The sequence below is a fragment of the Myiozetetes cayanensis genome, unplaced genomic scaffold, assembly GCF_022539395.1.
Source record: "Myiozetetes cayanensis isolate MyiCay16 unplaced genomic scaffold, myiCay2020 scf19, whole genome shotgun sequence".
NCBI classification, from domain to species: Eukaryota; Metazoa; Chordata; class Aves; order Passeriformes; family Tyrannidae; genus Myiozetetes; species Myiozetetes cayanensis.
In genome coordinates, this window is record NW_026087400.1 from 10,602,962 (window position 1) to 10,628,645 (window position 25,684).

At 43.3% G+C, this 25,684-nt stretch overlaps 1 protein-coding gene across 2 annotated transcripts in view; it reads right to left on the reverse strand.

Annotated features, from left to right (window-relative positions):
- Nucleotides 1–19,742, reverse strand: part of ARFGEF2 (ADP ribosylation factor guanine nucleotide exchange factor 2) — a 32,546-nt gene extending 12,804 nt beyond the window's left edge. Inside the window, exons 1-22 of one of the 2 annotated variants that reach the window (XM_050314072.1) lie at nucleotides 19,506–19,742; nucleotides 12,967–12,997; nucleotides 12,038–12,161; nucleotides 11,338–11,484; nucleotides 10,405–10,584; nucleotides 9,809–10,001; nucleotides 8,838–8,909; nucleotides 8,401–8,549; nucleotides 7,860–7,990; nucleotides 7,334–7,568; nucleotides 6,990–7,089; nucleotides 6,622–6,761; nucleotides 6,044–6,152; nucleotides 5,714–5,915; nucleotides 4,914–5,025; nucleotides 4,130–4,335; nucleotides 3,142–3,226; nucleotides 2,877–3,048; nucleotides 2,501–2,652; nucleotides 2,183–2,311; nucleotides 1,696–1,854; nucleotides 391–538 (exon numbers count right to left, since the gene is read on the reverse strand). In XM_050314072.1, the coding sequence (XP_050170029.1) occupies nucleotides 391–538; nucleotides 1,696–1,854; nucleotides 2,183–2,311; nucleotides 2,501–2,652; nucleotides 2,877–3,048; nucleotides 3,142–3,226; nucleotides 4,130–4,335; nucleotides 4,914–5,025; nucleotides 5,714–5,915; nucleotides 6,044–6,152; nucleotides 6,622–6,761; nucleotides 6,990–7,089; nucleotides 7,334–7,568; nucleotides 7,860–7,990; nucleotides 8,401–8,549; nucleotides 8,838–8,909; nucleotides 9,809–10,001; nucleotides 10,405–10,584; nucleotides 11,338–11,484; nucleotides 12,038–12,161; nucleotides 12,967–12,997; nucleotides 19,506–19,644 (3,115 nt within the window). In that variant the 5' untranslated portion in view covers nucleotides 19,645–19,742. The remainder of the gene's footprint in view (nucleotides 1–390; nucleotides 539–1,695; nucleotides 1,855–2,182; nucleotides 2,312–2,500; nucleotides 2,653–2,876; nucleotides 3,049–3,141; nucleotides 3,227–4,129; nucleotides 4,336–4,913; nucleotides 5,026–5,713; nucleotides 5,916–6,043; nucleotides 6,153–6,621; nucleotides 6,762–6,989; nucleotides 7,090–7,333; nucleotides 7,569–7,859; nucleotides 7,991–8,400; nucleotides 8,550–8,837; nucleotides 8,910–9,808; nucleotides 10,002–10,404; nucleotides 10,585–11,337; nucleotides 11,485–12,037; nucleotides 12,162–12,966; nucleotides 12,998–19,505) is intronic. The other variant, XM_050314073.1, reaches the window with a different exon arrangement.
- Between the last annotated feature and the right edge of the window lie 5,942 nt (nucleotides 19,743–25,684).

The window sequence follows — 25,684 nt, forward strand, 5'->3', positions numbered from 1 at the left end:
AAACATCTATTGAAACATCTATTAATTCCTAAAGATAAATGGTTTACTATTAAAAACTGAGCATAAAAAGAAATAACTGATAATACTTGTAATAAAACCATGACTCAGTGTGGTGAAACAGTTTTGAAAACAGTACATTCCAACAGATAAATCTGGAGGAGTTGTTAAATAGCTTAACCCAATTCCAAAGTTAGAGCAGATTTGGTAATTACAAACACATCTTGAAATACACATTTGCTTTTTTTTTTTTTTTTTAAGGTTCATTAATCCAATACAGCTTCCTCTGGAAGTAAGTAAATATATTTGAATATCTTGTAACACTGAGTATTCTTAGCCATCCTACTTCATTGACATGTGCACCTTTGTGAAGTCCAGGATGAATCATCTTACCTAATCCCAGGCCCATAAACTCCTCCCCTGCAGAGGCATAGCCCTTAATGCTGCCTTCCCTCTCACGCCCAGAGCCAGACAAATACCGAGTTTTCACGCCAGTTCCTATGAGCTGGGCCAGTTCCAGCTGGCTAATACATTTCAAGATCTACAACCAAAAGAAATTAAACATTGTGTTTTTGGACATCACCATATTTTTATTCCTAGCAGATATATATATTTAATATTTATAACCTTTCCGGGTTCTCCAACCTTTAGAACAACTTTGGCCCGACAACAGCTTTGATGTAGCTGAAACGTTACCAATAAAACTGAAAATGAAGTTGAGTGATTCATTCAAGATCAGCCACCGTGAATCATTCCAGAACAAGAATAAAATAAAGAGGGCCCAAAAATCTAACTTGGACCACTAACTACTACAGGAAACATTTTTATTACTTCTCACAGCATCAAGACTATAAACAACTTGGAGCTGATCTTCTAGAGACTTTAATGTCCATCGTTCATCTCCAGAGAGATGAACAGACTGAATCATTGCAGCCATCACCACTTAAAGTAATGATGGTCCAACCTAGACAGCATAAATGCTCATGCTGTCAATCAGCCATCAGCACAAAATTCCCCATCTTTTCCCTCCTCCTTCCCCCCCTCCATCTTTGGCCTGGCACAGGCACTTGGCAGGGTGTGCTCTGAGCCAGGTCCAAGGCACTGTCAGCTGCAGCACCTTTTGGCTCATACCATGTAGCCCAAGACTGGTGCCAGAGAACATAATGCAGCAAGAATGCCCCTTTTAGCAGCAGCACACGTTTAGAGCTCATTAAAGCCTATTTTCCAGGAGCTCTTTAAAAATACCTATGATCCCAATAGCCTCTCCTTACCTATCCCCAACCAAATTACTTCAGTCCTAATTTTTCATGCTCTTAGGAGTAATGTTGTCAAACACTGCACACAGACCTGTGAACTAGAATATTTCTGTTTCCATGAACAAGAATACAGTAGTTGATGTGCAGAATTCTCTGGAGCCAATTAACATTTTTAATATTTTTTTAACTTCATATCAAACACACCCTCAAAAATTACAGTATTGTCACACAGTCTCTACAGGGTCTTCCAGAAAAACAGTAGTGCATTATTTTGTATATATGTGTGTGTATATGCACATACATTTATATCAAAAATCCCACTAACAATATAATGCACTTCCTCCACATTTTCACGAGGATTCTGGGAGCTGATAGAAGAAAAAATATCCTTCAGGTTTACAAAGGACACCACAGTTTACTATTTAACCTAATCAATATTTACCTCATGCCAAGAATTCCCGAGATAGTTGCCATCTGTGTGAGCAACTGTAATGAGTGTCTTAATGGTATCAATGTTCTTCTGTTTCATTTCTGTAATGCTGGAACTGGCAGTCAACAAGGAAAATCGAGCAAGGGCCTGTACGTAAGCATCTCGTTCAAGCTATGAGACAGAGAAACAGGCATCATCATCAGACCCTGAAGAAGCAGAGAAAGTAACTTGCCTACACAATTTTCCTTCCATGGATAGCAGGCACTATTAGAACACCTTCCAGCTAAAGGAGAGCAGGATGCCAGTTAGCAAACGCTCTCAATAGAAGACTCAGCAAATAAAAAGGAAAGCAAAGTTGAAAAAAATTTGATTATATCAAGATCTTTTATCAATTCAAGAAAGCAGATGAGACAATTCATCTTCTACATATAAGTTGGTTGTGATTCTTCACCTGCCTCTCAGAACTCTTAGCAAGTCCCAGGCTAAGTCCGGTACCAACCTGCATTCCAAAGATACAGGCTATCCTAATGGCACAGCGTATTCCTTCCAAACACAGAGATGCAACCTCTGTGTCATCACAGTTCTGCAAGCCAACACTGTAAGCTGCCAGCAATGGAGTCCAGACGAGCTAAAGAGAGGAAGAAAGGAAGTTCAGAAGTCTGTTCCGATTTTAGCCCAAAACGCTGGGTCACTGAAATCAAATACACCCAAAGAGTCCAGCTGTTGCATTACCAAGCTCTTCAGAGTAATTTTTCACTTTTTTTCCCCATACTTAAAGTTCCTGGTGACGAAGCCCCAGTGAGAACCTGGCACTCACTTTGAACATGGGCCTGACGTGGTCCAGGTGGGTGGCGCTGGTGAAGGGGGCCTTGGCGTGGCTCACCGCCTCCATCAGGGCCTTGGCCGTCTTCGCCATCTGCTCCATCTCCAAGTTGTACAACAACCTCCGCTGCTTCTCATTGGCCACACCTGAGGGGAACACCCAGTCATTCTGCCTCTAAAAATGGATAGAAAATCCTTCATCTTCTTAGTTTCCCATCCCCAAAAACAAAACTAGCCCTCGTTAACTTGAAAAATAAATTAATAACTTAGTGTTTCCTTATCCTTATACTAAAGGCTGCAATTTCAATTTTCAAGCAAATTAATTTTCTTCCTATTTTGATTCAGGAAACTTGCAAACAGTTTCTTCTTACTTGGTTTACTACACTTGGTTGTAATTGCGTATTCTTTTGTCTCTTTCATGGCGATTTTCTTTCCTTCTATTTCTTCATAGATTGTGGATAAATACTCTACTGGCAGGTCTTTACTGTCATTGATTCCTCGATTCATTTTAATGTATTGCTCCTTTGTCATTTTATTTTTTACCTGTAAAAAAGAATGCAAGTTGGATATCAGATTTTGAATGCGAGTTCCAGGGAGATTTGAACTTCTAGAAGTTTGGGTTTTTTAAATTTCTACCTGTGGACTGTGCAAGTCTGTAGTCAGCATTATAATGGAGTATGCCAAAACATAGGCAGTGTCAGCACTAGCAAATAGTGTTTGCCTGAGGGAGGAAAAAACAAAAGAGGTTTATAGAGCCTCAATTCCTCAATCCATTAGCTCTAGTTCTACATGCAAGAAAAATACCCAGAAGTGCTCTGGATTCAACCACAGTGCTAACAAAGCCTGAAGCCAGCAGTTAGAAACACTTCAAGTCCCAGATGGTTTAAAATGCAAATTAAAAGAAAAAAAGCATCATCTCTACAATACTGAAAACTAGTGGTGACCAAGATTTTCAAAGTACATTCTCTAAAGATTATACGTTATCCTTCTTTGGGTAATCCCACAAAAGTTACAAAACAGGTTAATTTCCACTCCCAGTGTTTCCTAAAGAATGACAAAACCAACCCAGTGATGTACCACCTGAACTAAGGAATGGGAATCCATTAAGCCTGACACAGAGCTAAACTTCAGTGCTAGTTTATCACATCAGGAACAACAGCAACATTGCCTATTTGGTATCAAATAACATATACACACTTTGTTCCATATCTGACGGGCAAGCAAAAACATTGTAATGTCATATTAGCTGTTTATGTCATGAATTTTTAATTTTAGCAACTGCTTCTACTGTTTTTTATGTTTGACTGATCTACATTTGTTTAAAAACAGAACAGCTAATACAGAGACAATTTCACATACTTAGGGCTTCCCTCTGCCAGTAATTCCTTCTGGTAAATCCTCTCCAGTAACAGGATTTAAGGAAATGCCAGGATCAGTACACTTCCTATCCAAAGTTTCCATCTTGCCCAGCTGCTGAGGAGGTTCAGCACCGGGATCAGCAGCAAGATCTGCTCCTCACACAAGCCTGGTACGAGCTTAAGTTACCCCTTGTCACTAAGGGCCACCAAACAGCACAGCAGGGAATGTTCTTCAGGCATTTGCCCAACACAAAGGTGTGAATTACCGTTGGTTGCACTCAATGTATCTAGCAGCAAACTTCTCCATTAATCTGTCGATCTTCTGGGCTTCACCCGGCAGACGAAAACCTTCCAGGAATATCCGCAGAGCAGAGACAAAGTCTTTTCCACAGAAATCAAGCTGGTCTACATAGGCATACATCACCTCCTTGTTAAACTTGTTGCTTTCCCCAAGAAATTCCCCTACTTGAGTCTAAAAACACAAGAGACAGTTGTTACTGTGCAATCCAACTGCCAGCTTTGCAAGAAGGTTTCTAGCCCAGGAGTTGCACAGTTCAGTTTTGTAAGGCTGGCACGCGTCGCTGGGTGGGCAGAGCAGCCCTTGGAGGGGTGGCAAGAGACAGGGGCATTGGACATGCCCTCAGTCTGCATAGCCCTGCTTCCCTCACTTCCAAGGGCAAGGTCTGCATTACTGCAGAGCCAAAAGCTGAGCTGTGCCTGGGTTCACAAGCAGCAGGGAATGCTTTGCCACTGCAGTGCATGATACTTGTGTGCTGGGAAGGTGCTGCTAATGCAGAGACAGATGAAATGCACGTTCCATTTATGGGGAACCCTCCAGCACTTTATTGTAACACAATATTTTACTAGAAAGCCTGGGACAGCAACCAACAGTCAGGAGCTTTGGCATTAAGTGTCTCCATGAGAAGCCTTGCACGTTCAGGCTCTGTTACTAAGACAGGCACTACAGAGAGGGTGTACACAGACAGCAGGGACAAGGGAGAAGGTACAAGGGGCAAGTGTGTTCATTATCTCATGCTGCAGTCATCTTACAGAACAGAGGCGTTCCTCTTGGTGCAAGAATTGTGCCAGGTCCTCAGCTGTAGTGCCAAGCATTCCCTGCTCCTGTAGATACTGTATTCCCCTCTTCGGTTTTTTATTAAACCTATTCAGACAAAAACATGGGAAATTGAGACATGCAATTAAAAATATCACAGCCCATAGAGTTTCAGTTTTACAGAGCCCTTATAAACCAAAGCTTCTGTGCTGTAGTTCCATGTCTTTTTTTTCTAGTTAGAAAAGAAGTCGAAGAAAGTGCAACAAATCTATTACTTATATCACACCATAGGCTCTATCTCTTAAGATACATTCAGTTGCTGACAGCCTTTTAAGTTACTGATGAAAAACTCATTTAAAAATGTCACTGTTCAAGACCTTTGTCTAGCATTTACAGACATGAAGATCTTCAAATTAATTAAAAAGAAGTAAAGCATAGCTGGACAACGATTCTCCAAACTCTATTTCAATAGAAGACAATAAATGGTGTAAGATCTGTAAGATAACCCTGCCCCTCAAACCAATTTCTCTCTAGGCATACACACTTCTGTGCAGCTGAACCAGCAGAAAGGAAAGCTGTGAAAACACCTTCCACACCACCCAAGATTTTATGGAATTCCTTTTAACTACAACAGCCTCCAGCACTGGTTTTTGACCACAGCAGGCAAGAGTCTTCAGCATTAAGTTCAATTTGTAAGTGTCCCTACAGGTATGACTGGGTGAGACTGTAAGAAACAATATGGTTGCACACATTTTTTTACTAGTGAACTTTAGTTTTCCTGTCATACTGGGCTTACAGTTCTATCCCATGTTCAATTATTTCCTTTTGTTGCTTGATGACTTCAAATTGCTCCGGGTCATCTGGGACAGCAGTCTGAGTACCAACACTTCCAACTCCTGATGACACAGTGGAGTCCAAGGAACTGACACTACTCCGTCTCCCTCCACTCTCCAGGCATTTACCTTCAGCCATTTCCTGTTCAGATGGTTTGTATGAACCTGTTTATAAACAAGGCAAGATGTAAGTTTTCCTGTTCAGTCAAGAGCTGAATAGCTTCTAAACACTGAACAAACACAAGGACAAACTGATGAGACAAACTAGTCTCTCTATATGGAAACATTCTTACCCAAGCCAGTTTGATGATTGGGGTTCACATAAAGGTCTTTGCTCCATTCTACCATACATTTCAAAATGGAAACCAAACATTCGAGTCCTTTTTTCCTCAGGCTTAGCTCCTAAAACATGAAGAAAACTAACAATAAAATAAAAACCAAAACCAAACCACAAACAGTGCTGGAAACAGTTTCTTCACCAGTCTCCCTCTAAGGACTAGGAAAGTAAAATACTTCTGGTGGAGATATGGCACAAAGTCTGTGCAAAGCAAACTCAAGATGCTGGTTCATAAGCCCCAGAAGGGAAGTTGTTTGAGTGAGGCAGAGAAAGGTTTGTTTGGTTCTCTTTGCCATAGCAGCCCAGCCAAAGAGCCCAGAACCAGTCTGGTCTCACAGTGCAAACAGGCAGCAAAATCACCAAGTAAGTTAATGGCACTGCTTCAGGATTCAGCAGCAAATTAGCAAACTAATAAAATGTGAGTAACATGAGTAGGTTACAGACAACATGAACCCCTGGTGGTATCAGTTGGGATGCAGGGACAGCAGTGTTTATGAAACAACAGTACCTTATTTTCCAAGCTGTTCTCCTTACCTGTAAAGGCGTCATGCCCAACTCATGCCCACTTCGTCCCTGCGCAATTTTGGACAAATCATTCACCAGGCGCTCAAAAATATTAGCAGCGTTTAAATCACAGTCATAGTTCACATAAATATCCACTACACACTGGGCATCTTGAAAATAAAGAAAACACAAGTATCAGCATTCAGTGATACAGCATTTTTAAAAGGAATCAGCCAGCTGGAGCAGGCAGTGGGGATGAATCCAGACATTTAACCCAAGCACTCTGGGATCATATTCAAATTTTCAAACTTAAACATTATTGGCTTTTGTGGCTTTTGTCTTCAAAATAATTCTCATCTGCTGCCAGAGGAAGTGATTGTTTTTTACAATGGAAATACCTGCGCAAATTCTAGTTAAAGTCTGAATCACCATCCATTTGTGTTCAAAGGAACTCGAAGAAGTCTCTAGAATATTCAGGAAGATCTCTTTGAAGAACACCTGCAACATAAATAAGATAAAGGACTTGGTAATCTGAAACTTATTAGAATGATGTCAACAGTACATATCAATTGAAGAGTATCATTTCATGCATATTAGAATTTGAATACAGTAGCAATGTACTAGTTCAGTAAGCAAACCAAACTAAGGCATTAACTTGTAAGTTCCAGCTGCCTTTTTACCACTGCAGTATTTAAATGTGAGAACTAGAGCATATGCAAACTACAGATAAAAAGTCTCTCACCTCAATCTGCATTTTTAAATGGGTCTTAAAATTCGAAAGCAGCGTGAGAAAGATGGCAAGAGAGAGCTCAAATACATCAGGAACAGAAGAGACTCCATTTTTAGATAATGCTACACAAAGATATTGCTTGATTGCATTGATGAACATTTCGTGTGTCCTGAAAACTGGACCCGCATTCTGCAGCACCGACAGGAGCAGCTGCAGAGACACGACCTTGGAGCGCAACTCATGGGATCTAGAAAAAATTAAATGTATTTTTATACTTTTGAGTACGTGCTTGTATTCAACATGAGCACTGTAGCATTTCTTCCATGCTACTTTAACTCACTTCAGTGTGGGGGGCCAAGAGGGGTGGAAATCAGCCTGCAACTGATTTTTGAACATCTACCAGCTTAACTTGGGAATTTTTCAGGAGTATTAACATCTTGGGCTAGCATACTTGAATATTTGCTTTACTACACAGCAGCTTCTTAACTGTGTCCAAAAGCTACCTGGAAAGGACAGTTAATAAATACAGTCTCATTACTTGGGATCTGGTGGTCCATCCCCGAGCGGTTTCATGGAGAGCTTGCACAACGACCTGAACACAAGGAAGGCATCCTTTTGTAGAACATGGGAGAATCTGGCAGCAGCTTGATGTCCAGATACATCTGTTTCCTTGAGAGCAAGAAACACAACACAGATCTTCAGTGAGACAAAGGAACAGAGCGATTACAAGATTCTACAGCTGCTCTGAGGATCAGCTACCCATTGAAGAAAATGGTACATTTGGCAAAGTTTAAACTAAACCTAAAGAGGATTACAAGGGATCTGGATCTTTTCAGGCACATTGACTGACTCCACCTCTGTCCCCACTCTGTATTAAAATACAACTAACATAATCAATTTTAGGATAGGTGTTTACAATATATACTTAAATTGCAGTTGTTGCTTCCTTTTTGAACCTGAGCAGGACACGGACAGAGTTTCTGTCTCTTTTCTACCCCAAAATTCCACTCTATTAGTTGGCACAATAAAAACATTTCTCCTTTCCTAAATGTACATCAGCATCCCGTGAAGTTATTTACCAGATTATCAGTGGAGGAAACAGACTGCCCATCATCTGAAATCCCGTTTGTTTGCACGGTTTCATTGCTAGAGCCAGAAAGAACAGTATCTGCAGTCTCCAGTGCAGGCAGAGCCCTGACTGGTTCTGTTACCTGCTTTTCTTCAGCCACTAAAGGGGAAAAAGGAAAACTGATTAAAATCATGCATTGAGCACTTTTTATCCCACAACTTTGTGAAGCTCTACCACTATGTAGGACAGAAGTAGCACTGGTAAACTAGAAAGTTCCTCACCTGTCAGCCAAAGAAGAAAGAATATTGTGATACAATAAAAACCTGTTCTGGCTGCTGTAGTAGGTGTTCTTGTCAAGATACTTAGTAACAAAAATAACTTTTATAATATGGGAATAAAAGCTTGGCAATACAAATGCAGTTATTTTACTTTGAAAGACTTTGCTACCTTTCACAGCTGACTTGACCACATCTTCCAAGATGCCTTTAACCATTTCTTTTCCTCCATCAGTTGTTTCCTCTAATGAAACACATAGAGATAATTTTGAATTTAGTACTTTTTTTTTAGGAAGAGGATTAAAAGGGAAAACATGACAGAGGCAGAAGGGTTAACAATTATTTTCTTCAGTAGTTCTCAGTCAGACAAAAATACTTATTGATGTTACTTATGTTGTTTAAATCAAAGCACTGATATTTTTAATGCAGTGATTTTGTCACTTGTATGTTACAAACTTTTAGTTTTGGAATATCCCACATTCCTAATTTGGATGCAGTAGGTGTTTATGATATGGTCTTCATAATATGCATCATTTTTACTCCAGGACTTCAATTACCTCGGAGTGATTCTGCCACTTCCCACACACCATGACTATACAGTCTTAAGCTCTGCCAGGGGAAGTTTAGGTTGGATATTAGGAAGAAATTTCTTACAGAGAGAGTAATCAGACACTGGAATGGGCTGCCCAGGGAGGTGGTGGAGTCACCATGCCTGGAGTTTTCTAAGATGAGACTGGATGTGGCATCAGTGCCATGGTCTGGTAACCACGGCAGGATTAGATCAAGGGTTGGACTTGATGATCTCAGAGGTCTTTTCCAACCTGGTTGATTCTATAATTCCATAATTCCATTCTCTTCCTTTCCTTCCCTTTAGCAACCTAATCAAGTCAAACTCCATTAAAATTCTATATAGATAAAGCACATATAGTTTTCCTGGAATTTTAGGGAAAACAGGAGCCTTTCTTCAGGGTTTATAGTGTAGACTCAAGTCAAGGATAGCAACACACTCTGAATGACTCCCGAGAAGAGCCAAGCATGGTCTGAGCCGGTGACCTCAGTCGCTTCTTCCCAGAGTTGCCTAAAGAGCATTTTCCAACACAAACTTTCCAACAGTAAGCACAGACAGGAGCTGTTGGTGCTCACCTGGTGCTGTTGGGGCGCGGTCCCGGTCTGACGGCCCCTCAGGCTCCCCGTTGGCCATTCCCGCAGCGGGGCCCGCGGCTCTGGCTCCCCGGGAGCTGAGCTGCCCCTGCCCCGGGGACCGGGACCCTGCCGGCACCGCCGGGGACTGCACCTTCTGCTGAGCCGCCCTCTCTGCTTCCCTGGACTCCTGGACCTTGAAAAACCAACAGGAGAAGGTTGATCTGAGGGAAGGCATGTCTGCGATGACTGATGTTCCTTGGTGAACTCACATGGTAGCAAGGAACAGTGAAACTACAATCACTTGGCCAGTCGGATTAAAAAGATGTACTTCCAGTTTATTTTGAAAGCACACCATCATTTGTTTATCCAATGCCACAGTCATCAGCAAAACCTTGAAACCTTGTTATCAGCAGTGAGCATCACCTTTTATTTTCCATCAGTCAATATGCTTCACTGCAGGATTTGACAGCTTTTTTAACATTAACAAAGCAACAGATACCCAACTACAGTGACAGGCCTATTAAAAACAATAAAAAAGCTTTCTGTCATTTGTCAAGCATAAACATTTGAGATGAGCAAAAGTAACAGTTACTTACAGCTTGGTTTTCCATGCGTGTAAAAATGACATTTAACATCTGTGTCAGGGTAGCTTTGGCAGTTGTCTGGTTAATAAGATTTTTACTGGCCAGATAGATGTTGTAGCAGGTTCTAACAGTCTGGAGAATTGTTCCTTCATGAATTTCTATATATGGAGATGTTACTGCAGTGAGGAGAGCCTGGGAAAGTCCATAAGACAGTAAAAATGAAATCTAAGCAAGCAGGTAGCAATGTTCTTCATGCAAGTCTTCAGAATAATCAGTGGGTTTGTTACAAAACACAGGTTATCTTTTTTTAAAACTTTACAAGGAACTTCTAGCTCTCTGCAATGGCATTGCAAATCAAAGGAAGTTTAACAGAACTTCCATGTATCTCTGGTCTCTCCTGAGCTGTTGTTAAAGGGTTTTATCACAACTGATTTTCTCCTAAGAGAGATGTTCCACCTCCAAATGAAAGCTATTATATTCTATAGCTTCATTTCCATGTAAGGACCAGCTGGCCTACACTAACACCACATTAGGCTACTGGAAGGTTCACCAACTTCCAACCTCAGCTACAGGAGCCCAAGTAGATTCCAGAAGCTGAACACAGACCCCTGGCACCACTATGCCTTGTAGGGAACATACACTGCAGTGTCAGCAGGCTAGAGCAGCGTTCCATGGCATTGCATCCCAGCTCCAGGGCCCGCTGGGGCTGAGAGCAATTCCCTGGCCTAAGAGAGGTGGGCACCGAGAGCCTGTAAGACAAGCACCAAGCCACCTGCAAGATGGCTCAGCTCAGAAAGAAGGACAAACATTTATAAAACATTCCCTGTGTTCTACTTCTCCAACGGGAAATCCATTTCCCGTATCAACCCTACCCTGTGACAGCCTCCTTGAATGTAGCAGCACATGGGACAGTGTAAGAATCAGAGAATGAATTAAATAAAATACCTTAATTATCTGCAGCTGTACTCCTTCATCTGTTTGAGGACCCTGAAAGCAGTTGCAAATGGTTTCAACTATCCGGTCAATCAGCCGTTTTCCGGGAGCTCCGCTGTCTGGAGCGTTGCCAGTGATGTGTCCATATGCAATGAGTTTCTAGGCACAAAGAATGCAGCTTACATGACCATATACTGTTAAGGAAAATGCAGTTTAGCATGGCATAAAAAGGAGTTTTTAGGTAGCATACCTCACCTAACCAGTTTTAACACAAAAACTTAACACCATTTATAGTCTGGCCACCAAATACTTGGGACTGTTCACACATCTGGACAAAACAGACCTTAGTAAGTGACACACAAGCTTTTTCCACCCAGACCATTTCTTCATACCACAACTAGACAAAAACATTTTTAACATCAGTCTTTGTTCCTTTTCCCAACTGAAGGGTTCTGCCCAAAATGTGTAAGAATCAATAGGAACAAGGAAGGCAGATTGCAGAGTCTGACCTCCCATCACATCAGCACCACAAGAAACACCACGGTGATACTCCTTCCAAAGCATCACAGATGAAGCATCTTTACTGGGCAGCGTAGGATCCCTGAGCCCCAGCAAAGCCTTGCCCTGTGTAGGGCAGGTCAATCCTCACGGCAGGAATACCAACAGCGTGTTCCTCCAGCTCACTCTGGCCAGGCTGAACCAGAGCATTTACCTGCAAACAATCCAGGGAAGTACTGACAATGCGTGGAGACTTTGACTGGCAGGCCAGCTCAAACGGAAGGAAGTATTTATCTGCTTCGATGAAATTTGCTTTCGGTGGAGCAGCGGTGCCTTCTCTAGGTCAGATAAGAAGAGTTAGTAATTTTTCTAAACACGTGTGTCACAGCAAACTACACTTTCTCCTTTTCTAAATTTAAAGCTGAAAAATGCACAGCAGAATACAAATGTACTGCAACTTTCTTGTATATGCTTTCTTAAAGGAAGTTCAGTTTTCTTTTAAAATCACACAAACCCCATTTTACATTTATTTATATTCTATTTGGTCTTTTTCATATCTTCTTCAACTTAACTCTCCCCTCACTATACTCCAACACTGTCCCATTATCTGAAATACCAGAGAACTCCTATACAACTGATAAATCCATCCACGTTATTCAGAATTAAACAGGGCCCATAAGAGGAATGCTATGCAAATAGAAACACATTTGGGGACCCATTTGCTCATTTTTAATCACAGCACAGTGCTGGAAAACTGTTTTACAATTTGTATTTAAGTCATATTTAAATCAGTGTTCTTGATGTAGGTAATAAAGAGCAAATGCTACCAAACAGAGGGTACCTCCTATTCCTTCTGATTTCCTATCAGGCTACACTGAGCCCAGTAAAAGGAAGTGCAAAACTGGCACCTTTTAGAAGTTTTGCAATTTTTTCACTGTGAAATTCAGAGGCAGTTATGGCTTGAGTACCCACAGCCACAAACATTGTGTAAGTGGAACACATGGGCCATATGTTCTTGGCAGAAAGGTGTGTAACTGGGCATTCACAAACTCACTACTGTAATGTATATACACTCTTCCATTTCCACTACCAATTATTTCACTTGCTCTTTCTACACACAGTTTGCAGCAATTAATAATTTACCTTTGCTTTTCCAGCTCACTCTTTATTTCATCTGGAAGGAAGAAAAAAAAAATCAAACCTCAGTTATCATTATCAATAACACAGAATAAAGCAAAGCTGTTTCAAACCACCAGTCTTGCACTTCAGTAGTTCCCACTCCTTTCCTGTAACACCTCAGCTTCAGAGGTCACAGTTCCACCTGTTATTGGAAGGTGTATCTCCCAATTTTTATATTAAAGAACCTAATTTTTCCAAACATTCCCAACAAAAGGTATTGTTAGAACACTCAGGTATAGCATGCAACTTTTATTCAAGTGCAAGTCCACATCACAGAGAGCTCAGGTCTGCAGAAGCCTTTGAGCCACTGCATAAAACATGAGTTCAGTGATGGACATCCCAGTTCCCTGCAGTGCCAACCTGCTTGTCCTGAGCCCCACAACATCAATCAGCTGAACAAGCTCCCAAATGCTAAAATAACATATCCTAAACAAATCCTAAATGCTCTCTGTCCTGTTGCCAGAAGAGATTTTTGGTTTTTAAATTACACTTTCAGACAGCTCTTCATAAAATTAAATACAGGGGAGAAGAAAGTTCCTTCCTCCTTTCTCTTGTATACAGCAGCAAATCCCAAAGATCGTAGCATGGCTTCTTGAGGATTTCTAAGGTATCATCATGATGCATAACACAGACCAGACCTGCACCCTCTGTGAACACTGACAAACCAACCCCCAAAGCTTAACAGTCTGTGACACCAGCAGGACCCCATCCATCCCACCCTACAGCATCCTACAGTGCTGCAAAACCTTCCCAACTGGGAATTACCAGGCCTACAAATCTTGTTTCAATCACAGGTATTAGAAACTGATCATTCGCTCAATGCTTGTTCTCCACAACTCTGCAGAGGTACCGTTGGTTTGGGATGAGATGTTCACAGTTGAGATTATTAAAGAGCAGTCTGTGAACCTCAGTAATTTTTTCTGTCTCAGCAGCACCAATACACAAACCACACTAAGGAACAAGGACTGCAGCAAACACAGATTACAGGTTTTTGCACTAGTGCTCAGTGAATGGCCCAGGAATCAATCCTCCCAGCATGTGCTGATTTTGTAACATTACTATCCCCTTTGGATAGAGAAAATGGAAGCAAAACACAGAGAAAACCTGTATAACTATGAGGTGTGAGTGGTAAGCTGCATCCAGGACTAGGACTTGCTATTTCCTCTTCCAGATCCACTCGATAGAGAGTCAGTTTGACATCCCCCAGTTCTGAGGCGTGCAGTGCTGTTACAACAACCAAGGCAACGTTACCCACTCAGCAACAGAGACAAAGGGAAGTGGAAGAGTCACAGGGGCACAGTGTTCCCAGTTCTCATCCAGCCCCTCAGCAAACAACCCTGTCCAGCAGCGTCAGAGGACAGACACTTGTCACCCTCCAGCCCTGCAGAGCCAAGCCCAGTGCTCAGCCCCGGGGCTGCAGGATCAGCAGTGACTTTGCACAAACCCAGCACCACCATCCCCTGCTACTCCAGGCTTCAGCAACAGAAGGGAGGCTGTTGGTAAGAAATAACCAAGGCTTTCTGCACCAAACAACATCAATCTTACACAGCACCACCGTGGGACCACTGTGTTCTTCGTTCCAGGGCCCACCTGCCCTGATAACAAGAGGACGAGTCAGAAGTTCAGTTCAGCATATTTTGAATTGAGGCCCTTGATTTTATTAACTTCCCCATCTTCAACACCACATTATGATCCAAAGAGCTACTGAGAAAAGCATATGCTGAAGGACCCACCAATATATTGTGTCCCTATTTCGATTTTATTCTTAGTGCAGCATATTCCCATAGTACGCAGGAACCAGTTCCTTAAAACACTGAATTTTCTGGGTAACTTTACACATTCAGAACACTTAGTCCTGCCTCCAGGTCTTGGCAGAGAAAGGCATATTTTAGCTATAGCCAAAATCCCAAGTACACCAGGATGCTGGGAGCAGCCATAGCACAATTAATGCTGTATTTCAGACACTCTGCAGAACTAGGGTGTACAGAGCTTTTTGAAGGATTGCAAGAACTCTAATGAGTTTTTCTTTCTTTCAAAGAGATCACTTTCCTCACATATTTCCTAGCAGAGTAAAAAAGGTCTTGAAACTTCACACAGATTTTAGTCTTAAGGAGATATGATCATGCCCATCTTTACTGGTATTTGTCCTAGATCCTGCAGTGGAAAAATATGCAAGATTAACATCCCATATTAGAGCAGCAACAGTTTCACTCCCAGAAATAACCCATTAAAGAAAAAAAAAAATCTAACCAAAGCCTGACCAAGTTACATACAATTTTATTATAATAAAGCCTTTTCTAAAGCCACATAAAAACATCTGCACCACAACAGTATTTTAATTGATAATTCTGGCAGAAAAGAATAAATGAAAGGAGAAGAGGAAGCTACAGTCATGCCTCTGCTACTGATTGCATCACAATAGTTTGAGAACCTCCACATTTAAAGCCCTCATTTGGTGGGCTGACCACCAAAAGTGAGTGAAACAGAAATGGTTGCCTAATTGAAGTCTGGTGCCATGAACAGCTTGCCAAGCCCTAACCAGGCCCCACCAGCTTGCAGAAACCAAAGGCCAGCAGCCCTCTCCTCCTCCAGCATGGAGTAAGGGGCACAGCTCAACTCCCTTCCACAGCTACAGAACACAGCCTGAATTTTGGTGAACATCTGGTCATCCCAGCACAACACTGACCCCTCACTTGGTGCTCTGGGTATTGGAGCTCCCTGCCACTCTCACGGCATCTCCTCCAATCACAAACACCTTCAATCCCTGTACTGCCCACCTGATGCAAGTCCTGCAGCATTCCTACCAGGAACAGAGCTGGAATGACAAGAATGGCCTTGCAGCAACTTCTCCCAGAGCTTCTGGCCATAAAAGCAGGAGGAAGCTCACACTGAGTAGTTGCCTTCCTACAGCAGATGGGTGGGTTCATTGGCCCGCACTGAAAACTCCCATTGCAGCACAGGAGGTGCCTCCTGTGTGAAGGCACAGCCAGGTCTGTCTGTTCGGCCCCTGTGCAGAACGTGGCTTGTGCTGGCACAAGGACACGAGCCATGTCCTTCCACAGCCTGGCCAGCAGCACTGCCAACACAAACACACAGAGCAGCAGCCAAAGCTTCCCTCCCCCAGCCCAGCAAAGCTGACTGCATTGCCCAAGTCCAGCCTGCCTTCAACCCAGATGCCAACCCCGCAGTTCCTGATCACATCCACCCGCAGAGAGCCCTGCAGAAAAGGCTGCCACGAGGAAGTCAAACTCTCCTCTGTGCCCCAGTGTTCTCCAAACACACCGGCCAAGAGGCTAAACCAGGAAACACAACTTACTTTGGACATCTGTCCTTTATACCAGAGACTTCTTCAACACACAACCTGATTCCCAAGGGAAGGCATGGTTGAAAAGATGATTTTTTTCAAATCTCATTAACAAGCTAACTAAACAAAGTCTGTTGTTTACAAAGCTCGAAGATATATATGTGGAGCTGCCCAGGCAATCAAAGAAGGCCACAGAACCAGGCTGGCTGCACAGCATGTCATTAAAAACAGCCCTAGTAGGGCAAGAGCAACAGTTGACGTGAGAGACCCAGGTGCTCAATTAGCATTAGCCCAAAGTGAACTGCTGTGACCCAGACCGGGCGTGTTCCACTGCACATTTCTCAGGACAGTTTCAGTCAGTTTACTAAGAATCATGTGTACCAAGAGCTGCACGTAAATGCTTATTAAACAACTATTTTTATACAATACAATGGCTGTCTGTTGAAAACAAGTTTTCTTAAAACACAGTTTTCTAAAGCAAAGCAGAACAGCTTCTCTGTTTAAAGCCCTCCATTTCTCCCAATCTCCCCTGGGACTTACAGGCACTACGAGAACAGGAGACAACCGTTACACCTACTGATGAAGCAAGAGACTGAATGAAGGAATCTATTCAAACTCTGCTTACTCAACTTTAATAGTGTGTATTTCAAAGGAGGGGGTGGAAAGAGAGAGAAAAAAAAAAGCTTCAATAAAACCATGACTGGGAACTGGTTTTGTTCCTTTTCTTCCACACTTTTTGTGTTTATGTCCTACTTGAGCCTACCTTACTTCTGATTTCTACAAGGTCATGAGGTTATTTTGCAGTCCAAAACTGCACAGTATTAGTCCAGTGAAAGAGATGAATTACTGGGAATAAAGGTTAAGAACAGCTTAAATTTAGAACTATTAAAACAGATGAAAATTAGAATGAAAGAACACCTCAAACACACTCAAAGCAATAGAGAACTCATGTAACAAAACAAGAACATCATTCCAACAGTTAGAAATCTATTCCTCTCTTAGCAGACAACAAATTTAAAGCACAGGTAAGTAACAGAAACACTCCTGCAGTAACACCACAGCAGAAACACTAGAAGTATTTGCAGGTTAATTTCTATTATGCAGCTGTACAATACCCCTGTTTCTCTCTATTTGGAAAAAAGGAATTCATCCTAGACTTCCCTAGGACCAGCAGATACCATCTGCTCGTGCCCCGTGCTGGTGTTGCCTGGTTTGTAACTGGTACAGTGCCTCAGGGCTCCAACAAAAACACCCCTGCATAAATAAGACTGCACAGCAAATGGAACTTACTAAGAGGTAGAAATGGATTATTTAAAGCATGACTTGGAGAAAAGTGCAGCAGACAGCAGCTGACACAGTGACCACTTCCATAAAGTAACTTTACATTTCTCTCAAACTGAATTGTTTTTCCTCAGCTTTAACTGCACTTTTTATTATTATTCACAACACTGGAACTTTTCATCCCTAACAGTTTGTGTAGGTTACAAAGTTTGGCCTGAATTCTTCAGACTGCATGTAACGTTCTTCCCACGTCTCCTCATATATTTATTATTGCTCAGGGCTTGATAATTAAGTTGACGCTTTTGAAACTGAAGTCACAGTCTTCAGTAGTATCAAGCATAAGCATAATTAAAATTAGGTATATAGAATGAAACTGATTTTTCCCTTTAATTAAAAAAAAAAAAAGGCTTAACCTAAACAGAATAATGTTTGGCAAAAAAAAAAAAATAACATGTAAATAAAAGAAACCACGTTCCTGTTGGCATCCTAAAATGATTAAATAAATATTCACCAAATATAACAGAGGTCCTCCTGTACAGTAACTGAGGCCCTGCTAGGGCAGGACAGTTGGTCAACACAAGGTTATCTCTTCACACTGACCTTTGCTTTAGCCCAGGAAAACATGTGGGCTTTTTTTCCAAAGAAGATTAGCAAAAAAAAAAAAAAGTCCCTCATCACCAGCATCAATTCCCCTCAAACACACTGTACCTTAAAACATGAAGGCATGGAACAGTCATAATCCAACAGGCAGCTATTGCACAACGCTCCTCCCAAAATCATCCCCTGTGATGTGTTAGCAAACATGGACCTTCACTAGGCATCCTAGAAGGAAGTTCCCTTTCTCAGCCTCTAAGTACATTTCCATAGCAGCAAAACAGGTTCTCGATCCAGTAAATGGGTTCGATGCATTTGGGGGAGTTGGGGAAATCAGGAAAAGGAACTCATTGGGAAAAGTAGCCTCTAACCTCCGGGGCACACGTGCTTTTCTCTTGCTCACAAAGTCAACTTTAAATAACAATAAGACACCATTCTCCCTGGTGACCTCTCTCTGGATAAACTGTCACTACGGCTCCTACAGATCTCCTGTCAGGAAGGATTGCAGGGAGGGAGATAAAATTGACAGTTTCTTTGAGCTCGCTCTCACAGTGCCTGGGACAGACCCTGCATCTGCCCAGCCTCGTTACACACCCAGCCTGTCTTTTCTTCTGTCCTGGCTACACTAAATGTTCCCAGTTTAAAGGAAAATATTGACATAAAGCAACCAAAACTGTAAGAGAGATGTCACCCTCGCCAATCAAGAAAGGCCACAGAGAACTCCAGCTGCAGAGCTCTGCTGCTCTGCCCAGCTCATCTCTTCCTGACACACCGTGTTTTCAGAGCTCTTAACACAGAGACCTTTACATCAGCTCGTGCTTGCAGAGGATTTCAGGACCAGTCCACCAACTTCACAAAAAGCGTTTCCAGCTGGGCAAACATCACAGACATTGGATGTACGTAGCCACACAGCTAACAGTCTTTAGCCGGTCCGACCTCGAGCTGCAGATCAGAGGTCAGGAGATTTACCAGCGCTGGAAGCTCTGGGACGCCACAAGCCGAGGGCTTTAAAGACCCTGTTTCCCAGTCTGAAATTAACGTTCTCAAAACTGAAGTGGCAAGCCCAAATCCCTCCTGCTTCACGGCGAGGCCAGAACTCCATAAAACGGGTGCTTGGGGGATTTTTTTCCCCCCTTGTATTTGCAAGTCCTCTCTTGGAAAGAGAACCTTCCCCCCGCGCTCCAAAGTCCCGAGCGCAGCCGGGGCTGCCCCGCACCCCGACGGGACCCGGCCCGGGCGGGCAGGACCCGTTCCCCGCCCGCGGCCGTGCCCGTGTCCCTGCGGGCCGAGCCGGGCCGGGCCGGGCCGGGTCGGGCGGACTCACCCAGCGCCACCTGGCAGGCTCTCCGCAGCTGCCCGTGCGGCGGCCGCTTCGCCTCCTTCTCCGCCAGGATCTTCTCCAGGGCCCGCGACACGAACATGCTCTTGGTGCGGGCGTCCTGCTCGCGGGCCGGGGGCTGCATGGCGGGGCCGGGAGCGGGGCAGGGGCCGCGAACAAGGCCCGGGCGGGCGCTCAAGGCCCGCGGCACCTCCCGGAAGAGACGCGCCCCCCTCAGCGGCCGCGCCGCCGCCACGGCGCCGCCATGTTGGCACCGTCACGTGACCCGGGACACCCCGGCCGGGGCGGTTCGGGGCGGGGCCGGGGGCGGGGCCGGGGCCGTGAGGGACGGGGTGTCGGTCACCCTCGGGTTTCCTCAGTCCCCCTCAGGCACCTTCAGGCCCCGTCGGTACCTTCAGTCCCCGTCACTGCCCTCAGGTCCCCTCATGTCTTAGCCCCCTCAGATCCCCTCAGTCCCCATCAGGTCCCCTCAGATTCCCTCAGTCCCTGTCAGGTTCCCTCAGTCTGTCAGGCCCCCTCAGTCCCCCTCAGTCCCCTCACGTTCTCTCAGTCCCCCTCAGGTCCCCTCCGGTCCCGCCGTGCTCGCCCCCCGTGCCGGTCCTGAGCATGGGGAGAGCGTGCAGGTGAAACACCCAACGTCGTACCTTAAAGAGGAATCACTGGACACTAAATTCTCAGTCCCAGAAATTAAGTCTCCTTTAATAAACCTATACCTGATTGCATCATTTCCTTTATCCTTTGCCTGTGTTGTAGGACCCCTTACACCAGAAATGTGGACGCTGAAAGCCAAACAAACGATGAGTTTGAAGTACCAGCGATAATCTGTATTTGCTCCTCTGACTCCTCCACGCTCCATAACCAGCACTAACAAATGCTCCAAACACTTGTGCAAAGCTTTAGTTTAGTATTATTTCCCAGGGAAAATTGGCAGGTGCTTCGTGATCGCCTCTGCTGTCCAGAGGTTTATGTGGACTGGTTCACACAGAGCTGAGGACTCCAGCTGCCTGGAAAAATAGGAGTTTGAGAATGGGAAATCAGGAATTGTAACAAGGCTGGATAAGAAGCAGGAAAGGGCCTCTATCTGGAAACAATTTTGAAGATCTGTTAGTACCTGAAGCCTTGAATTTCCCTTGGAGATCAGCAGTCCAAGCGTGGGTTTGATATGAGTGTGATTTCATTGCTCCTGGTTAACCCAAAATTTAACAGGGTGTGACTGTCTCAAAAACCTGCTGGTTACCTCTGTTCTCTTGGCAGTAACGGCACACCCTGCCTCTGCTGCCACCAGAGAAGGTACCACACAGTACAGGGAGACACTGCCGGGAGGTTAAAGTCCTCTGAGGCTTTGCCAGCTGAAGGTGCCACAAGGGAACTGGCTCAGCGTTCCCTCTGTGTCAGTGAGTGACGTCCACGCTGAGAAATTGCTCTCCCGAGGCTGGGAAGTGCTTCAATGGGTCATTCAGGCCACCTCCAAGCACAGGGGCACAATGTGGCCTCTCCATGAAAAGCTCCAAGAGAGGAGATTCAACAGCTTTGCACTCACTTGCCTCCAGTGTTTCGTTCACCATCCAATTAGGAAATTCTTCCTGATCTCTGGTCCAGACCTGACCTGCTGTCCATTAGCAATGGAAGGACTCTATTATCATGGTGATGGGAATAGCAGAAAAATAGAGACAAATAATTTTGAAATCAGAGCAGTAAATATTTGTTTATTTGTTTAATGAAGACATTTCCAGATCGATGAACATAGTTTTGGTTTTGTTTTCTACTGAAAGGGTTCTACAGTCTCCCTGCAGTTTGTTTGAATTTCTGGTTTTCGATACATTAACATATAGATGTCTGATTTCACTCTCCTTGTTGCCTCAGTAACATAAGTGCTTTACATTGAATAGTTTTCATCCTCAAGCTTTGTGCTGGTATTTTGTGTATTAATTTCATTGCACAACACAGTGAAACCATGTAGCATGTGCTTTATAGCAACTAACTCCATTAATAGTTAGAAAAATGCAGCTCATTTCACAATGCTGAAGTAGACCATAATTTTCCCTGGTGTTTTCCTGGCAGGATTCAGAATGCTACTATTTTAAAATATCATCTGTGTAACCATTTTATATATTTGCTCTGCTCTACCACAGGCTCCCAAATCCTCTCCACAGTGTATCTCACTGACTCTCTTACTGACCTTGCAACATCTTGTTTAATTTGCTCTCTTCTGAAGGGCAAGAAATTCAGTACAAACCTTAAGAGCCTCGTTACTGATCAGAGGAGTGACAGAAGGGAACAATATAAAATTTCTTCTGACTAGTCTAATTTAGCACATCCAAAGTAAGAAAAGATTTAATGTGTCTCCCTAATGATGCCCATCTATTAGAAATGAGAGGTGAACAAACAGTACACACAAAAAAAGAGAGAACAGGCTCACTTGTCACAGGACTGAGTACTGACACTGAGAGCTCAGAAGTTTATTTTTAGTTTACTTTACTTTAGTTTATTTGGTGTCCCTTGTACAAATTTGTTTGTTTGTTCACCTCCAACACCTGAAGTAAAGAGCAAGTGCATTCCCCTGGAATTTAGTTGTTTACTGTTACAACAGCAAGTTGTGGAGCCAGCTGTGTAGTTTGTACAGGATCCTGTTTAATGCTATACAGGGATCCAGTGTTTGTTTTATTGTACCAATACATTACACCTCTACACTGTTGTATTTTTAGATGCGTATTTTTCAAGTATGCTCCCAATCAGAAATGTGGCTGCAAACCCCACCCCCAAAAATACATGTCTGTACATCTGATTCTCCTTTCACTTACAGTACTGTATTTCAAGGGCAATTCTACTGTTATCAGTGAAATTACAGTGATGCAGAAGTGACACAACTAAAAGACAAGTAGGGCCCTGAATCTTTTTTTGAGGGTTGCTTAGTTATTGACACAAAAGAAGGCTGTAATTACTGTCAGCAGCATTGCAGAACTAATTAAGCAGCAGAGCTCTTCATGTATTGTCAGCCAAATTATCAGTTCTGATTTTAGGATTTTTATTGTGGTACAGGATTTAGTTTTCATGGGAGAAGCAAAATGGTTACTGGCTAGTTTTTAGAAAATGGATCGAAGGGACAGTTTTAGGGAGATTTTTTAAAATTTGCCTATCAAGCAAAAAACCTGCCTTTCAAATTTTGGAGTAGTATCTGAATTCCTGGGAGTAGAGCTACACTGAGGTTATGGTTTGGACTCCAAAGAGCCAAGAGTCAATACCTGGCTTCAGTTCCAATGGGGCCTCTGACTGTAAGTGGTAGATGAAGAACACAGAGCTGGTGGATGGTGAGCTCTCCTGAGGGAAGTTTGGTTAGAGGTGGGCTCAAGGTTCAGCAGAACATATCGTGATTTGGTGACTCACATCCTTTTAGCAATTCCTATTATGCATGGCACCAACATCATCATTATTTTCAGCCAAAAGAGACAGACAATCATCCATGCCAAATGACAATCTTGCAGGAAACAGTTTTGCACAAACAGTATAATCTGACAGTGTAATATATGCCACTCCTCACAGGGTGCCATGTAATAGAAATATCACTATATACAAGATTTAGGCATCTGAAGTGAATTTGAAAATTTGTTTTCTAGAAACAGGCATAAAAATTTCTAGATGTTCTTTTTGTTCCTAGCAAATTCTTTGGCCTTGCCCCAGGAGAGTACAATGGATCCTGTATGCTGCATACAGTGTGCTTATGGGACCTGTGGCTTCTGCTTGACCTCCTCAGTCTGCTCTGTTTGCTCACCAGTTTGCTTTTGTGTTCCTGTTAATGGCCTAAGCAACTTTCCTGTGCTGTCCACTCACCACAACAGCCCACCTGCTAAGGATCTCCAGCTTCTTCTCACAGGTGCAATGAAACAGGAACTGCGAGGAACTGAAGTGTGATCTGCAGCAGGACCCAGAGGCAGTTTATCCCCTTTCAGCAATACCAGTGTTTACAAGCCCTGGGAGACAGGACAGCTCTCCAGATGAGGCTTTCAGACCAAAGTAGCTCAGGAATACTGGTATTTATGCCACAGCAAGGCATCTGCTCCCGTGATGATTTGCTGCCTACATTGGCACCCGTGACAAAGAATCGCAGGTCTGCCATTTACATGGTTTCCTATTTTGTTGTTGAGCTGTCTCTCCCTTGGCTGTTACAGGTCTGTGACAGGGGTCACATCTGAGGAGCTCCCTCCCACAAACCAGAACCACTCTCATTTCTGTGTTCCTGAAACAGAGCCCTCTTCCTCTTGGTTTCTTTCTCTCTCTCTTTTCCTCTTTCACTGAAATATGAGTATTCTTATAATACAAGCACATTCTTTGGTGAGTGTGATTGGATATGGAGGCCAAGGATACTTGAATCATTTGTACAAAACTCATGAGCCCACTGGATTAAAAACTGCTTGAGGACTCAAGAAAGAAAAAGTGGAAGAGGCAGAGAAGAGTTCTTTTAAAAATCCGTAATTCAAAAAAAGGTGCAACCTCGTGAATGCAGCCTTGGTGAGCGATTATGACCTGTTGTTCATTACTCACATGCAAGAAAGGTTAGGCTGGGTATTGTTCTGAGGTGTTCCCTGAGGTCATCTTCTCTCTCACTCAGTAGTATTCTGGCACACTTCACTGGAGACAATTCTCACAAAGCATCTTCCATGTTCACTTAATATAGGACAACACTTGCAGAAAAATGGGTCAGTTTTGGATGGGACCTTGTCAGAGTGTCCAAAATGTAAGACTGTGAGCTCACACAAACAGATTGCTACTGGACAAAAAATGGTGTTTGCACACAACATGGGGACCTGTCAAAGGAAGAACAGCCACCAACGTGCTAACAGGGAAGGGACTGAGAGCTCTGCCCTTTGGATGTTTAGGGGTGGCTGGGGGTTTGACATGGTATTAGTGCAACCCCTTTGCCCTCCTGATAAGTCTCTACCTGCTCAATACATCATAACAAATAGCGTTAGTCTGTCTTACATTTGAACAAGGCCTCACTGAGGGTTTCTTTCCCATGGGCACACAGCACACAGCGTAGTGTCTGAGTGTCTCCCAGCCCACGTAACATCTCAATCTGCAGACAGACAGTTCTATGTCCAATTAGGCCCACTCAGCAAGCAGTGCTTTCCTCACACTGACATCACAGTTTGCAACAACATTCTCACAACAATTTTCAAAGTTTGTTATTCTTTTCCTCAAAATATTTTAAGATGACAGTGGCTGATTTTCTGAGGGAAGAATGTGAGTTATTTGGCTAATTCAAAAGCAGCACAGCCTAGCTCAGCACTACTGCTGAACACAGCAGAGTGTAGCTGTGTGATGTGCATCCCTGACTGCAGGCATGCAAGGCGTGAAAGCCTTTCCAATGGCAGAGAAGGCAGATCAGTGAGGCAGAAATGCATGTGTTGCATGTATGTGTTTGTCAGTGGATTCAGTGCCAGTTACAAGAATTACTAATAAAGTGCTGTAAGGAATTCATTGTGGCAAATGCATGAGTAGTGTGAGACATAAATCAAGAGCAAACAATGCCCAACAGGTGGCACAGTTCCCAGTTTGTATAAGCTACTTCCTTGGCAAGAACTTCACTAGATTTCTGCCCAGGGACCAGGTGCTCTGAGCTGACTGACAGGACTAACCTCCCAGCAACTCCCCACTGGCATATTGCTACATATTTAGCATTAGGAAGACCTCATTCTAAAGCAAAGATGCAGAATGGTCAGGAAAATCCTTGGAAAACCAGCACTGGTCTGTATAGTAGCTCAGTTCCCATTCCAGCATTAGCAGAAATTCCTTCTAGATCTTCTTTTCTCTTTTTCTGCCCATTTTTAATCATTTCCATAGGGACTGATCCTATTTATTCTGCCTGGCTTCCAGCTGCCTTCTCTGCTGCCCAGTAATGTACTTATTAGTGGATTTCCCAGGGGGCTCCCAATTTGATTCAATGTCTCAGCTCTCTAATTTTTTCCAGTTCAACATCGCATGCCCTAAAATCAATAAATCCAGATGATAAAGAGTTCTCCCGTTGCTAACAGTATAATTGAGGTAACTGAGGGATTGCTGAAACAAAGCATTAAGTGGGTATTTATATAAGTATTTGTGTGGTATTAGCAAGACGTTTCATCATGATGTTTATATCCAATTCTCTTCCTCTCATTCTCACCATTTTC